This window comes from Oncorhynchus nerka, linkage group LG10 (genome assembly GCF_034236695.1).
Source record: "Oncorhynchus nerka isolate Pitt River linkage group LG10, Oner_Uvic_2.0, whole genome shotgun sequence".
NCBI lineage: Eukaryota > Metazoa > Chordata > Actinopteri > Salmoniformes > Salmonidae > Oncorhynchus > Oncorhynchus nerka.
In genome coordinates this window covers 42,140,488-42,157,145 of record NC_088405.1, presented here as the reverse complement: position 1 = coordinate 42,157,145, position 16,658 = coordinate 42,140,488, and the positions used below count along the sequence as shown (strand labels likewise).

The 16,658-nt window shown below is 42.9% G+C and overlaps 1 protein-coding gene across 3 annotated transcripts in view; it reads right to left on the bottom strand.

Moving 5' to 3' along the window:
- Window positions 1-1,991: 1,991 nt before the first annotated feature.
- The window catches only part of LOC115135334 (anthrax toxin receptor 1-like), a 61,877-nt gene continuing 47,210 nt past the window's right edge, over window positions 1,992-16,658 (bottom strand). For 2 of the 3 annotated variants that reach the window (XM_029669929.2, XM_029669928.2), the window contains one exon: window positions 1,992-2,843. In XM_029669929.2, the coding sequence (XP_029525789.1) occupies window positions 2,586-2,843 (258 nt within the window). In that variant the 3' untranslated portion in view covers window positions 1,992-2,585. The other variant, XM_029669932.2, reaches the window with a different exon arrangement.

Below are 16,658 nucleotides of genomic sequence, written 5' to 3'. Positions count from 1 at the left end.
TCGTGAAGCCGTCACATAATTAGTCGTAGGGCTGCACACGGAACCGATGACCATTTGAGTAATTATCTATCTAAACCAGAGGTTCTCTGAGGAGACTGTCCCATGCCTCTGAGGGGGTAGGCAGATGTTCTGGCACATTTACTGAAGATAAAAAAAAAAGTACATTTTATTAACCTAAAATAGTAAATATGTCTAGGTTTCAGCACCCGTAACTTATTTGTTATACTCGTCATATCAGCTCAACTGGTTAACATGACTTAAGGAAAGTCACTTGCATATAGGGCTGGTGTATAAATATACATCCCTTCAAATTAGCGGATTCAGGTATTTCAGCCACACCTGTTGCTGACAGGTGTATAAAATCGATCACACCGCCATGCAATCTCCATAGACAAACAGTGGCCATAGAATACTGAAGACCTATGGTGGGGAGAACAAGTATTTGATACACTGCTGATTTTGCAGGTTTTCCAACTTACAAAGCATGTAGAGGTCTGTAATTTTGATAATCTGGTACACTTCAACTGTGAGAGACGGAATCTAAAACTAAAATCCCGTATGATTAAGTAATTAATTTGCATTTTATTGCATGACATAAGTATTATCACCTACCAACCAGTAATAATTCTGGCTCTCACAGACTTGTTCGTTTTTCTTTAAGAATCCCTCCTGTTCTCCACTCATTACCTGTATTAACTGCACCTGTTTGAACTAGTTACCTGTATAAAAGACACCTGTCCACACACTCAATAAAACAGACTCCAACCTCTCCACAATGGCCAAGACCAGAGAGCTGTGTAAGGTCATCAGGGATAGAATTGTAGACATGCACAAGGCTGGGATGGGCTACAGGACAATAGGCAAGCAGCTTGGTGAGAAGGCAACAACTGTTGGCGCAATTATTAGAAAAGTTCAAGATGATGGTCAATCACCCTCGGTCTGGGGCTCCATGCAAGATCTCACCTCGTGGGGCATCAATGATCATGAGGAAGGTGAGGGCTCAGCCCAGAACTACACGGCAGGACCTGGTCAATGACCTGAAGAGAGCTGGGACCACAGTCTCAAAGAAAACCATTAGCAACACACTACGCCGTCCTGCAGCGCACGCAAGGTCCCCCTGCTCAAGCCAGCGCATGTCCAGGCCCGTCTGAAGTTTGCCAATGACCATCTGGATTATCCAGAGGAGGAATGGGAGAAGGTCATGTGGTCTGATGAGACAGAAATAGAGCTTTTTGGTCTAAACCACTTGTCGTGTTTGGAGGAAGAAGAAGGATGAGTACAACCCCAAGATCACCATCCCAACCGTGAAGCATGGAGGTGGAAACATCATTCTTTGGAGATGCTTTTCTGCACCGTATTGTGGGGAGGATGGATGGGGCCATGTATTGCGAGATCTTGGCCAACAACCTCCTTCCCTCAGTAAGAGCATTGAAGATGGGTCGTGGCCATGACAACGACCCGAAACACACAGCCACGGCAACTAAGGAGTGGCTCCGTAAGAAGCATCTCAAGGTCCTGGAGTGGCCTAGCCAGTCTCCAGACCTGAACCCAATAGAAAATCTTTGGAGGGAGCTGAAAGTCCGTATTGCCCAGCGACAGCCCCGAAACCTGAAGGATCTGGAGAAGGTCTGTATGGAGGAGTGGGCCAAAATCCCTGCTGCAGTGTGTGCAAACCTGGTCAAGAACTACAGGAAACGTATGATCTCTGTAATTGTAAACAAAGGTTTCTGTACCAAATATTAAGTTCTGCTTTTCTGATGTATCAAATATTTATGTCATGCAATAAAATGCTAATTAATTACTTAATTACTTCCCAGAATAGTGGAGGCTGTTGTAGCAGCAAAGCGGGAACCAACTCTATATTAATGCCCATGATATTGAAATGAGATGTTAGATGAGCAGGTGTCCACATACTTTTGGTAACGTAGTGTATTTAACAATTCTTTTAATTTTTAAGTTGGTACACAGAATAATAATGCTGGATGCAAATATTGGAAAGAAAATGCTTTAATGATGGACAAAATGATTTTCACTCTTAACAGATGAACACAAAGCAGATTATAATTTTAGTCTCTAGTGAGGGACCTTTAGCCTGGCCTCCAAACAAACATTGTAAAAAGTTTACGTTTGAGGTTACATTTAATTCATCATCAGCCTATCAAAGATATTAAACTTTTTCTCCACAAACCAATGGCATTTCTTTAAATATGTCAACTCGGCCAGCAGAGGGATATTGTAAACCTCCAATGTCAAGGTTCACAATATCCCTCTGTGGCCGAGTTGACCTATTTACGATTCAATCCATGTACGATTCAATACCATTACAATTTGATTTCTGTTCATAAGACAACACAATTTGAGGAAACAGAATTTGTCTGCACCTCCTAAAGACCAGAGGCATTTACTGTGAACTCAGTAGTTGATTTGGTATTCACCAAAATATGATATTTGCTGTCCAGCAACAAACCTTTGAGATCAAAGCCTGAACCCGTGTATTAAATAAATACCTTTGCTCTTGGTGGTGTGAGGAGAGTGTTTTGGGGGGTGTTACTACTGTGAGGGCGTAATAGGGGTTTGTCTTGTCCTCAGGGCCTGGGTGGCGGGCGAGAGGGAGGGGGGCCTGGGGGTGCACGGGCTGGAGGGGGGCCTGGGGGAAGTCGGCTGGACGGGGGGGCACGGGAGGGAGGGATGGAGACGGAGGGAGGAGTGGAGTGTGGGGGAGGAGAGGACGGTTGGACTAGAGGCCTCTGAACTGGAGGAGGGGGAAGGGTTTGAGAGCGACGGGCAGAAGGGGGTCGAATGGACTCCTTGGTTTTTACGCGTGTGAAGTTGATACAACGACCCTGCAACACAGACAGACGGAACCAAGTTAGACCAGGGGTTCAGAACACAGACGCCTTTTCCACAGTTAGTTACATCACTGTTTGGCTGCAGAGTCTTCTGATTAAAAGGTGACAAAGTAAACCAGCGTGTGTATATGTCCTGTTTGCATCAAGATAGGTGAAGATTGGGGGAACAATGCAAACTAAGAATAATGGTATTAGGGTGCTAATAAAAACAAGTGTTAAAGAATCCACTCCTCTAGGTGGTCCGAGTGTTGCAGAGAATTTAGAACTGGGCCGTTTAATTGGAAACAACTTTCCAGAGTCTGTAACACATCGTCTCTGAGCCCCCCCCCACACACACACACGCACACACACACGCCCTCTCAACAAAGCCCCTTTACAAGTCCTTCACACGTCATTAACTGGGCAGAATACATCTTCAAATCTCGAGGTGCAATGAGGGGAGAAATCAAAAGACAATGACTTTTTTATTTCTGTATTGTTATTTAGGGAGCCAATTTCAGATGCAAACACACTTTTCTGCAAAAAGACAAAGCATTATCTCATCTCTGTATGTTTTTGAGTCATCTTCCAGGGTTTTATTCATGCATAGGTATTGGATGTATTTTAAAAATTGTCATACAACTTAATGACAAATCAAAACAACAAAAGGCACAACGACAAAAAGTGCAACAAAAACGACAAAAGCACACGGTTAAAAAGCACATCAACTACGAAAAGCACAACAAGAAAAGGCACAGGGATAACGAGCTCAACAATATAACACAAAGCACTAAGACATCCAGATCAATTATGAAAATCTCCCATCTCTGACAAACACACACATCTCACTCTCCCATCTCTCCACATTACTCTCACTCTAATGCGCTCATGAATGGCCATCAGCAGGTTACCAGTTTCTGCCACAATGTGTGTGTGTGTGTGTGTGTGTGTATGTCATCCTCTGTGAAAGCGCGTCACCCAACCAGATGGGAAGTTGAAAGGCCACAAGCCAAATTGTGACAGAAGAGATTCCCTTTCATTGTCCCCTGATGGCCCTGTCACACAGCGGAGAGGAGAGGAAATAGGGAAAAGTAGGAAAGAGGGAGGAGAAGGCCCTGTTTATTAAATAGGCAACGCAAATCAGGACCTCCCATCTTCTCTCTCCACCAAACTCACATGAACCTCTGGCCAAATAGAGATATCACATCTGCAGGATAAGAGCGTCTGCTAAATGACTTAAATGTAAATGTAAATGTAAGGGTCTTGTTCCGCTATATGCATAGCGTGTGTAAGTGGATCCTTGGTTGTGTGATGGAGGGATCTTATACAGTTGCCTGTGAAGTGTGTGTGTGAGTGGATCCTTTTAAGGTCATGTGAGGTGACATGCAGAGCTGTCAGTTCAGAGCGCACTCTCATGAAACGCCGCGATGCGTGGGGTTTTGTTCTATCCTCGCAGGGACCTAAAAGTCCACACAAGGATAGTAAAACAAGGAAAATTCTCCCTTGTGGGGACATTTCCCACGAGGACAAAGGCTATTTTGGCTTTAGGGGGCTAGGATTACGATTAGAATTAGGAGTTAACCCTAAAGCTAGGGTTAGGTTTCAGGAAAATTCTCCTTCGTGGGGACATTTCCCACATCCACACGAGGACAAAGGTTAGTTTAGGGGCTAGGTTTAGGGTTACAATTGGGGTTAGGGAAAATAGGATTTTGAATGGAAATACATTTTAGGTCCCCATGAGGATAGAAAAACAAGTGTGTGGGTGTGTGTGAGAGAGGGACTGAGAGGCTGGGTATGCTGAGGGTTGTAATGGAGCTGTGTTTGTTTCCCACCAGAGGCAGGTTATGACTTGCCTGAGTAGTGAGTACCAGTATCTTAAGTTAACATTCCACTCCTTACCACTGCTTTCGGCAATCTTAACTATGATCTCAACTTTCAATATGCAGTTGTTGATTGGTAGTTGGAAACAACATTAATATTTTCCATGACGTTATGGAACACAGGGTGCGAGCAAATTTGGCGCAATGTTTTTGAAGAACAAACAATACCTTGATGACCTGCTGCGGTCATTCCCTTGTAAGAAGGCAGTGTCACTGCAAGATCACGTTGTTCAAAGTCAAGTGGCGAGAGAGGACTCCGGAATGAGAGAAAAAATAATATTTGGAAAATATCAGCCTACAAGATTTAATCGAGCAGTGTTTGCTTCAGTTGCATCCCATTAATGAGAGGAAAGAAACTAAAAAACCGGCCACCTGTCGTCATTCCTCGAACACATGCTGATCAGTGCTTGATATGAAAGAAGTATGCGAGAAGCACAAGAACTGTCCCCCCCCCCCCCCCCCCAAGTTGGTACATTAGACTGTTCGCCGAAATTCACAAATGATATTATGCTATAGAGACCTCTTATTATTTATTCACTGTTAAGGTTTCATACATATTGTCCATGACTAGTATTATTATAGCCGACATGAAAAAAGTAACCATTAATGACACTGGAATGCTGCTGTATCTGATCGCATGCAGGCCTACCATCTATTGCCGTTGTACACTTGATTGAGGCACTTAAACCCCCGCAAAGAAGTCAAACCCCCGCAAAGTAGAACTGCACTGTAAGTCACATGTGGCCAACCCACCGTCTGCAGAGCTCCTGGGTGTGCAGGCTTTGCAGGCTTGTGCAGATCCAGCCCTGAAACACCCAAGTATGCTTATCAAGGTCCTGTTGAGCAATTGGTGTTTAGGCTACAACGAGGTTAGTCCAAGGCTCGACGAAATGCCTGCACACGCAGTAGCTCTCCTGGAGGATGGTTGCTACCCTTGATATAAAATATTGTTTAATTACAACCAAATACTTCGTCGTATTTATATAAAATCATTCCCCAATTCAATTAATCGGGGATCAAATGGATAAGGCTACTTTGAAGTAGCCTAACTAGACATGTTTATATACAATACCAGTCAAAAGTTTGAAAAGACCTACTCGTTCAAGGGTTTTTCTTTATTTGTATTATTTTGTACATTGTAGAATAATAGTGAAGACATCAAAACTTTGAAATAACACATGTGGAATCACGTAGTAACCAAAAAAAGTGTTATACAAATCAAAATATATTAGAAATGTTAGATTCTTCAAAGTAGACACCCTTTGCACAATCTTGGTATTCTCTCAACCAGCTTCACCTGGAATGCTTTTCCAACAGTCTTGAAGTAGTTCCTACACATGCTGAGCACTTGTTGGCTGCTTTTCCTTCACTTTGTGGTCCAACTCATCCCAAACCATCTCAATTGGGTTGAGGTCGGGTGATTGTGGAGGCCAGGTCATCTGATGAATCACTCCATCACTCTCCTTCTTGGTCAAATAGCCCTTACACAGCCTGGAGGTGTGTTGGGTAATTGTCCTGTTGAAAAACAAATGATAGTCCCACTAAACGCAAACCAGATGGGATGGCATATCGCTGCATAATGCTGTGGTAGCCATGCTGGTTAAGTGTGCCTTAAATTTTAAATAAATCACAGACAGTGTCACTAGCAAAGCACCATCACACCGCCTCCTCCATGCTTCACAGTGGGAACCACATGCGGAGATCATCCATTCACCTATTCTGCATCTCACAAAGACACAGCGGTTGGAACCAAAAATCTCAAATTTGGATTCATCAGACCAAAGGACAGATTTCCACCGGGCTAATGTCCATTGCTCGTGTTTCTTGGCCCAAACAAGTCTCTTTCTTATTGATGTCCTTTGGGCTCCTGAGTGGTGCAGCGGTCTAAGGCACTGCATCACAGTGCTAGAGGTGTCATTACAGACCCTGGTTCAATTCCTGGGCTGTATCACAACCGGCTGTGATTGGGAGTCCCATTGGGCAGTGCGCAATTTGCCCAGCGTCGTCCGGGTAAGGTTTGGCCGGGGTAGACCGTCATTGTAAATAACAGTAGCAAGAAAAAGTATGTGAATTACATGGACTTCTGCATAAATTGGTCATGAAATTTGATCTGATCTTCTGTTGTGTTCTGACTTTATAAAGGCAGGGCAGGATGGATATAGGTCTGTAACAGTTTGGGTCTAGAGTGTCTCCCCCTTTGAAGAGAGGGATGACCGCGGCCACTTTCCAATCTTTAGGAATCTCAGATGATACGAAAGAGAGGTTGAACAGACTAGTAATAGGGGTTGCAACAATGACGGCGGATAACATTTTAGGAAGAGAGGGTCCAGATTGTCTAACCCAGCTGATTTGTAGGGATCTGGATTTTGCAGCTCTTTCAGAACATCAGCTGTCTGGATTTGTGTAAAGGAGAAGCGGGGAGAGGCTTGGGCCAGTTGCTGCGGGATGTGCAGATCAGTTGGCTGGTGTTGGGATAGCCAGGTGGAAAGCATGGCCATCCGTAGAGAAATGCTTATTGAAATTTCTGTTTGAAAAAGCTAGCCTTTGCTTTCCTAACTGACTGTGTGTATTGGTTCCTGACTTCCCTGAAAAGTTGCATATCGCGGGGACTATTCGATGCAAGTGCAGTACGCCACAGGGTGTTTTTGTGCTGGTCAAGGGCAGTCAAGTCTGGAGTGAACCAAGGGCTATATCTGTTCTTAGTTATACATTTTTTGAAAGGGGCATGCTTATTTAAGATGGTAAGGAAAGCACTTTTAAAGAACAACCAAACATCCTCTACTGACTGGACGAGGTCAATATCCTTCCAGGATACCCGGGCCAGGTTGGGTAGAAAGGCCTGCTCGCAGAAGTGTTTAAGGGAGCGTTTGACAGTGATGAGGGTTTGGTCGTTTGACCGCGGACACATAACGTACGCAGGCAATGATCGCTGAGATCCTGGTTGAAAACAGCAGAGTTGTATTTAGAGGGCATCATCCACTCTTTCCCCCTGTCTTTGCAAGCACTCACTGGAAAGGTCAACTGCTTTGCTCAGTCTGACCAAATAATCCAAGCAGCTCTCTGACTGTCTTGGTAAGGTTTCATAGAAGTATCCTAATGTAATTGAGGATTAGATTGTCTCTTCAAAGTGCTGCCTCAGGATATTGTATTTAGCTTCAGGGTCTCTGCTTAAGTGAACGAGAGGGTTTCCACAGAGCCCAATCCTGAATATGTCTTTAGCCCGCCCCATTAGTCAGTCCTGTATCTCTTGCCCCTGTTCTTATGTACTGCATCCCTTTTTGTCAAGTAAGCCTGCATACGTTCTTGCCATTCAGTCACTGTGCACCGGTATGTGCTATAAACCCTTGAAGTGGGGTGGTTCTCTGATGTCTGACTTCAGAATTAGATTGACCATTGACCAATCAGGTATTAGTACAATGGGCTGGGGAGTGCTTCGAGCAGCCCCTGCTAGACTCGTGGCAACTTGATTTCCTATTTCACGGCCCAGTTGTTTGACTAACTCTGCTAGGGCTATGTTGATCTGGGTCGCGGCCCAAATCTGTAGCGGTCGTTATATGTACCACGGAAAAACCAAGAAATGAAGAGCGACACCACGGCTGTCTTTTTTGGGCTTTAATGTAGATCTGCAATGGTATTAGCAAAAGTCAGGACAGGAATGAATCATTCTTCAATGCACTATCTGACAAGTTGTTATTTCTATCTGTGTCACTGTTTCGTGAGCAAATTAGAGCAGATGGTGTTAATACTATATAGCCTTCCGGGATTTTGTTTCAATCCAAGCACATTCTGCCTAGTGGCACAGTTTTGGCCGCATGAGAAGAAAAATGTGACTATTCAGCTAACCATCCTAAAATCTCATAAGAAAGGTGATGTTTTTGGTTTAACAGTAAAGCCATACTATGCAAATATATTTGGTTCTGTTATGTAAAATATAAAATGAATCATTATGTGATCTTCCAAGACATTGATTCAGCTTTGATCTAACTTGATTAAACAAGCACCATTGTGAGAAGTGGTAGCTTGACACGACACCAATGCTTCCACTGCAGCGAACGAAGCGCACCAGGTAGGCTATAGCCTACCTCCCGCAACATTTGGTGATGGCGAAACAAGAGACCACGTGTGGCTTTTATGAAGATCTGGGAATATTTGGCCAATGAAACATTTTTGGTTCGTCTCAGAGAATGTAAAACAGTTAGGGAGGGAGACTTTTAAACAGTTTTGCATGAAGAAGCAGCAAATATGTTGAATGAGCAACTAATGATCATGGAGAGCATCACACGTTTGAGGAAATTACAAAGGGCTAAAATGCGGGACTGTCCCGCACAATCTGGGACGTGGTCATCCTACTACCTGGGTGCCCAGGCCAGATGCATCGAATCCCCTTATTGAATATAACGGTTGTTCCCATTCAAGACAATGGTGGCATAATGGGTGGACTGGGGAGTGTACCCATAAGAGCAAAGCAGGAAGTTAAAGCATAAAGTAAAAGCAGGAAGTGTACCCATCAATCTGTGCTGTGATTTGTTGAGACCACTCAACAGACATTCCATTCCATTGTATGAGCCAAAGCTGATGTAATTAGCATCATTTGAATGTTACCATGGAAATTATTGCATCACAATACCAGGCAGCCATTGCGAGTTTTACAACGGGTGGGCCTAATCCTGAATGCTGATTGGTTAAAACGGCATTCCCGATGTGTCTATTCCACAAGTTAACACTGGCTAAATCTATGACTTTAAAATGCCTATTTACTCTGTTCCATCTGACTGTGCAATCCACTGTCTCATTAGCCCAGCCAAGCAATTTATCTCCACTATAAAAAGTATCTAGACATTATCTCACATTTCTTTTAGACTAATATTTCGTTTTCAACAGCGGAGATTTGTATAAGTCTTGCCTTCTTTCTCTCCGACATTTGCAACATTGTTTCAATAATCAAATTCTATCTCCAGCTGTCCTATAGTAATGAATGTGTAGGGACGAGACAGACAGACAGGCAACGTTTTTCAGCTAGTCGAAATCATGAATCAGTTGGTATAATTTTTATGGATATATACAAAGAAATGTCCATTGAAAACAGGTAAAATGAAACAAGTGCAGCTAGTTTGCAGTCTTTCCAGCTTCAGTTTGAAGTGATTGTGTTAGCTGTGTCGTTGTCTAGCTCCTCTGAACAACAGTGTCCTCATGAATGAGCATATTTTCTATGCCAGGTGTAATCGTGCCTCATTCGCTCATTGTTATGGATGTATCCAAATAAATGTCACTAGAAAACAGCTTAAACAAATGCAAATGCAGCTATTTTGCTGTTATTCTGGCTGCAGTTTTTGACGTAAGTGTAAGTTAGCCGTAGTTGGCTAGCTAGCAAGCAAGGGATAAGAACGTTGCCAGCCAGTATGGCAATTGAATATTGAGAACGAACGACAGGGTCGCATCGATAAATACAGAACAAAAAGACTGAACAACTGGGTCGCGTCTCTGGCAACCGATTTGATAGAACGAAGGACCAGCCGGCTTGGGTAGCGTCCCTAGATTTGTGTCGGGACTATATCTTATGGAAGGATGAAATGGTATGAGTAAATTAATCAAAATAAAGTTTTTAATTAAAATATGTCAATCATTATTTGAATATGTTGGTGACCCGTTGTATAAAAGTGATAACACCCTCGAAGACGGTGTTTTGAGTATATACTGGCTTGGTCTCGGGCCTAACAACACCCATCCCAAAATATCCTCCAAAACACCGGCTTTTCGGGCATTATCCCCTAATTACCAGTCAAATTGCCATGGTTAGAGGTTCCAAGTCTATTCATTCTGATTTCCATGCCCATGGGTTTACCGGAATGAATAAACCTGAGGTAGAGAATGGTGATGTTCTAGGTGGTCTACATAGCAGTAACACTACACGCAGCCACCAATGATTACATGACATGTTGTTGATGGCGTTGCACATTATACTGTCACCGCCATCATTAGGCTGAAAAGTTCAGTTGTGTCTCAAAATTACACTTGCACAGTGATACTTATTGTGTAAACCTGTTCAGCCATTTTGCCACCAGCTCCTCCTCGGTTGGTTTTTCAAACGGGGAGATGTTTGGAGGTCAGTCTGGTGTGTTAACTTTGAAGTCTTTGTTTATGACTCGTCTATCTTCCCGCCACTTGACAGCCTGCGGGACCAATCTGGTTCTAAAGTTGAATTTCTTCTCTCCAGACACTCACTTCTCTACCCAGTACTTGGCCTGTTTGGAATACTCGACACGGCTTCTCGGATCTCCTGAAGGATGTGTGACAATAACGAAACATTTAAATGAGTCTTAATTACTCTTTCCTTGCATTCTCCTGAAAAAGTATTGGAGAAGGCATGTGTGGAGAAACCTTGGGTGTGAAAAGGGTACGAAGGATACAAAGATGTGAGAGATTGAGCAAAGATACAATCTGAGATAGTATAGTTCATTGCCCTGTCCTCATGTCTGTTCCAACAACCCCTCTCTTTCCATTCCCTCCGAGGCAGGTATAAAATGGAGTGCACAAGCATGATGTCGTCAATCTGCTATTATTTTGAACCAAATCAAACTTCTACATAAAGTGGGAATAGGGTCTGGTTTGAGAGTAAGAGAAAAAAAATATGATTACACGTGATAAGAGGGAAGTAGAGTGGCTTGCGAAATGATTCACCCCCCTTGGCATTTTTCCTATTTTGATGCCTTACAACCTGGAATTAAAATAGATTGTTGGGGTGTTTGTATCATTTGATTGACACAACATGCCTACCACTTTGAAGATGCAAAATATTTTTTATTGTGAAACATACAAGAAATAAGTTTTAAAAAATAGAACTTGAGCGTGTTTAACTATCCACCCCCCCAAAGTCAATACTTTGTAGTGCCACCTGTTGTAGCGATTACAGCTGCAAGACTCTTGAGGGTATGTCTCTATAAGCTTGGCACATCTAGCCACTGGGATTTTTGCCCATTCTTCAAGGCAAAACTGCTCCAGCTCCTTCAAGTTGGATGGGTTCCGCTGGTGTACAGCAATTTTTAAGTCATACCACAGATACCACAGGCTTTGACAAGGCCATTCCAAGACATTTAAATGTTTCCCCTTAAACCACTCGAGCGTTGCTTCAGCAGTATGTTTAGGGTCATTGTCCTACTGGAAGGTGAACCTCCGTCCCAGTCTCAAATCTCTGGAAGACTGAAACAGGATTCCCTCATGAATTTCCCTGTATATGCGCCATCCATCATTCGTTCAATTCTGACCAGTTTCCCAGTCCCTGCCGATGAAAAACATTGCCACAGCATGATGCTGCTACCACCATGCTTCACTGTGGGGATGGTGTTATCGGGGTGATGAGAGATGTTGGGTTTGTGCCAGACATGCCATTTTCCTTGAGGGCCAAAAGCTCATTTTTTGTCTCATCTGACCAGAGTTCCTTCTTCCATATGTTTGGGGAGTCTCCCACATGCCTTTTGCCAAACACCAAACATGTTTGCTTATTTCTTTCTTTAAGCATTGACTTTTTTTCTGGCCACTCTTCCGTAAAGCCCAGCTCTGTGGAGTGTACGGCTTAAAGTGGTCCTATGGACAGATACTCCAATCTCCGCTGTGGAGTTTAGCAGCTCCTTCAGGGTTATATTTGGTCTCTTTGTTGCCTCTCTGATTAATGCCTTCCTTGCCTGGTTCATGAGTTTTGGTGGGCGACCCTCTCTTGTCAGGTTTGTTGTGGTGCCATATTCTTTTCATTTTTTAATAATGGAAATGTACTTCTCCACAACTTTGTCCCTGACCTGTTTGGAGAGCTCCTTGGTCTTCACTTGCTTGGTGGTGCCCCATGCTTAGTGGTGTTGCAGACTCTGGGGCATTTCAGAACAGGTGTATATATATATATATATATATATATATATATATACTGAGATCATGTGACACTTAGATTGCACACAGGTGGACTTTATTTAACTAATTATGTGACTTCTGAAGGTAATAGTTTGCACCAGATCTTATTTAGGGGCTTCATAGCAAACGGGGTGAATATATATGCACGCACCACTTTTCCATTGTTTATTTTGTATAATTTTTTGAAACTAGTAATTTTTTCATTTCACTTCACCAATTTGGACTATTTTGTGTATGTCCATCACATGATGGATTTAAATTACTGGTTGTAAATGCAACAAAATAGGAAGAACGCCAAGGGGGATGAATACTTTTACAAGGCAGGAGAGGTGAGAAAGGGAGAGGATCAATCTGTTCATAAGAGGCATTAAACCAGACAATGTGATGTGTCCTATACCTGAAGCTGTAGTGGCTTGTGCACTTCCTGAATTTCCGTTGTGATCCAGGATGACAAGAGAGGTCCTTGCCTCAATAAATGGATACTTAAGGTGAGCAAAACATGGGCTGTCTCTCTGTTGCAAGGGTTATTGATTCAACCTCCTACTCACAGAGAACAAATGGAAGTCAGAAGTCAAAATAAAATGAAATGGTAATTGCAGTCTATCAGGTGTGTGGAGTATAGTCTACCTTCGTATTATGTGTTGTTTGCTCCATAGCTGGGTTCATAGTAACTCCCTGATGTTGAGGGACCTCCTCGGCAGACCATAAAGGGGTGAGGCTGTAAAGGGCTTCTCAATTGCAAGCGCAGGACAAGTGGCATCTGGCTTGGTTTCAATGGTGATGTTGGTTGGTGTAGCAGAGATTCAGTCATTACATACACAGTTCAGGGCATAAGCTGATATTGTAAATGTTTTAATTGAAATAATGTAAAGGTTGGGCTAGTTTAACATCATTACAACTCATGCACCTAGCTAGGGCCAGAGCCATACATTTACCTATATGGCTCTGGCTACGGATAAGTGTCCTACTCATGGACCATAGCTAGGGCAAGGAATTGTATGCAATCAATAGCACTACAGGAAAATGTGAAGCCTAGTAGCAAAGAATATCTTATCAGTGTAATGGAAATTTTGTCACAAAGTTTTTTAAACAGTCTGTAGGACAGTATAACGTTAGAGTAAGTTAGTAGCTAAGCTACAAATATAACAGACTATTTCAGGGAATGGCAAACAAATAACATTATAAATGACTTTACAACACACCGTTGTAAGCATTTCACTGTACACCCGTTGTATTCGGCGCATGTGACAAATATGTCGGATGGTCTGCAGCCATGCCTGACAAACAGCTCCATCACGGACAGGAAAAGAGTGGAAATGTGCAGTGTACTATATTTGTATCTGACCGGAACATTATCGCACCCTGGTACAATGCACTTAATTTTGTCCAACTTGACTTAGCTACTCAACTACTAACATTGTTCACCTTACTTTACCTCAGAGATGACTAACCGCTAGCCTAGCTACTAGCTAACGTTACCATCGCTTCTTCTTTTTCTTCTTCTATGGAAACAGGATTCCCCCAAAAACTGAACTACCAAAAAACGACCCAAAAAGATATAATAAACTAAATCAACTTTTCTGTTAAAAAATAAAACAGATCTGATCCCCCTACACAGGCTCAAGGGGAACCTGGGAGGGCTGGTCTTCCGTCGACAGTACCCCTTTGCAAGTCTCCAGATGTAAAATCCTTGAGTCTCAAAAATAATTCTGCCGCAGCCACAATAATGTCCAGTTTCTTTGACTTCTTTGAGACTTGTGCTGTACAGTTTATAACTGTGGCAAAGAACGCAAAATAATCCACCTTTTTAACACACAGGATATATTTTGTCTAGCAGCAAACATTTACTACAGGCTGTTGTGTATCCACAACCATATCTTCACTAGCATCACTTGTTTTCTCAATTATTTTAAATCGCCTCCACATAGGAGATTCGATTGACCGCTCTAACTTTTGCCACCACAATTTCCTTCACCCTTAAAGGGCCCTCCAGGAACTCAGGATCATGATTCCCACCACAATTGCAACACTGTCGTCCTTCTACACACCGTTCTTCAATACACTCTGTCCGTCTGCACACACTTGAAACATGGCCAGATCCTTTACAATTCTTACACTGTAATGGTTTGGGGACGAACGCTCTTTATCAAAAAACAACAGGACCGACAGACTTTCTTCTTTTTCTCCATTCACCCAGCGGGTCAGAGGCCGTACCAACTACACCAGGAATTCTCTTCAGGTATTCAACTTGAACATCTGTTGTCACCCCTGAGATGACTTCTTTGACGGGTGCTCTACTCCGAATTTCAAAACACAAAACTTCTGTTGTCCGGATTCTTTTGAGGCCCGCTGTAATCTTCCTCTGCTCTTCAGAAATACAATTAATCCAAATAAAACCAATCCTGGTCACGCTGACAGACTCCACTTTTCCAAGCACATACTTCCCAATTTTTGATAACTCAAACGAGTTTCCCACATATGCATTATTATTCAACCAACGCATCCCAATAAGAAGCGATTCATTATCATTTACACACGTATCCTCCACTCCAATTTCCTTTTTGGCCCAGTTTTCAAATGCTACTGTTGTCCAGCCAGAACATTCTCTTCACCAAATTTACTTGGCGCGCTTCTTCATTCTAACTCAGCATTCACTTCTGTCATCTTTCCGCTAGACCGTAACTCCAAGACCACAGAGTGGAGTCTGACATTTGCAACGGCAAATACACTTTTGACACGTTACCATCTCATTGTTTACTTTAACTTTCGTTCTGACTTCCTGGCTTGAAGACCAATAGTAAGATGCTCCTTTGTCCCACCTTCGTCCTGCCTCCTGTAATTATCAATCTAGGAACCACGAAGAAGAGTATCTACCAGATTACAGATGAAATGGAAGGCCTTTGCACTAGCATGAAGTAGGACTATGTTTTTTTACACTTTTTACATAAAAACAACAACATTTATTTGGCAATTCAGTGCCGAGACATCAATCGCTGTTCATGTAACAATAGATACACATAGTTTTGAATGCATTTGAAGTACTTTTGGAAATTCTGCAATTTAAAATTAAACAATGGACCTGAAAACAGTCTGGGGTACTGCCAGGCAAATGTTACTGGCCAGAAGTGGTTTTGGGTGAACTTCCCCTTTAACTTAGAAATTTGAAGTTTGGAGCAACTTCGAAATTTGGAGAAATTGAACAATGCTGAGCAGGAGTCAACCTCCGGATGTCAAAAACACTTTGAAATTTGATGTTTGGAGAAAAGTGCAAAAACCTATATAATTCTACAGTGAGAGAATGTTGGCAATAAGCACCTGAGACACAACTCTCCCCTACCCCAAACCACATTGGTTACAATACACCCGGCTCGCCACGCTGGTTTACAGCAGCATATGGAGGGGATTCCCTCCTCCCTCTCTCTCTGATATTCATGAGCTTGTGTTCTCATTGTGTCCATATGCTGTCTCTGGTGTAGGTCTGCTGCTCTGCTGCTTCCCTTTTCACGACCAGACCACCGCAGTCACAACCAACCAGGCTGCCCACATCAATCTACTGTTGCTACACTCTCTTTTCCCCTCTCAACTCAACAATGGGACTCCTTCTCAATGGGCTGTGTAATGTCCCCTGTGTGACTTTAGGGCCTCTCGCTCTGTGTTTTTGTGTGTGTGACTTTAGGACCTATCGATGTGTGTTTGTGCATGTGTGCATATGTATCCATGTGTGAGTGTGCGAATTTAGGGCCTCACTGTTTAATAAGGTGTTAAATCAGACCACCAAGGTTCTGTTAAAGGCACCTCTAACCTCTCTCCCCTCTAACCTTAACCCATTCACCCAGTCAAGAAGGTGTGAAAGACAGGATAAGGGTACAGAGAGATAAAAACAAAGAGCACTGAGAGGGAGAATGAGAGAAAGATGGAAATAGAGATAGTGAGAGAGAAGGACAGAGAAGGAGAGAGACAGAGGGAGAAGAAGAGAAAGAGGATGAAAGAGAGGAGTAAATGTGAAGAAGATTCTCATTGAAAAGGAAGAGAGATAGAGAGGGCGGGTGGTCTC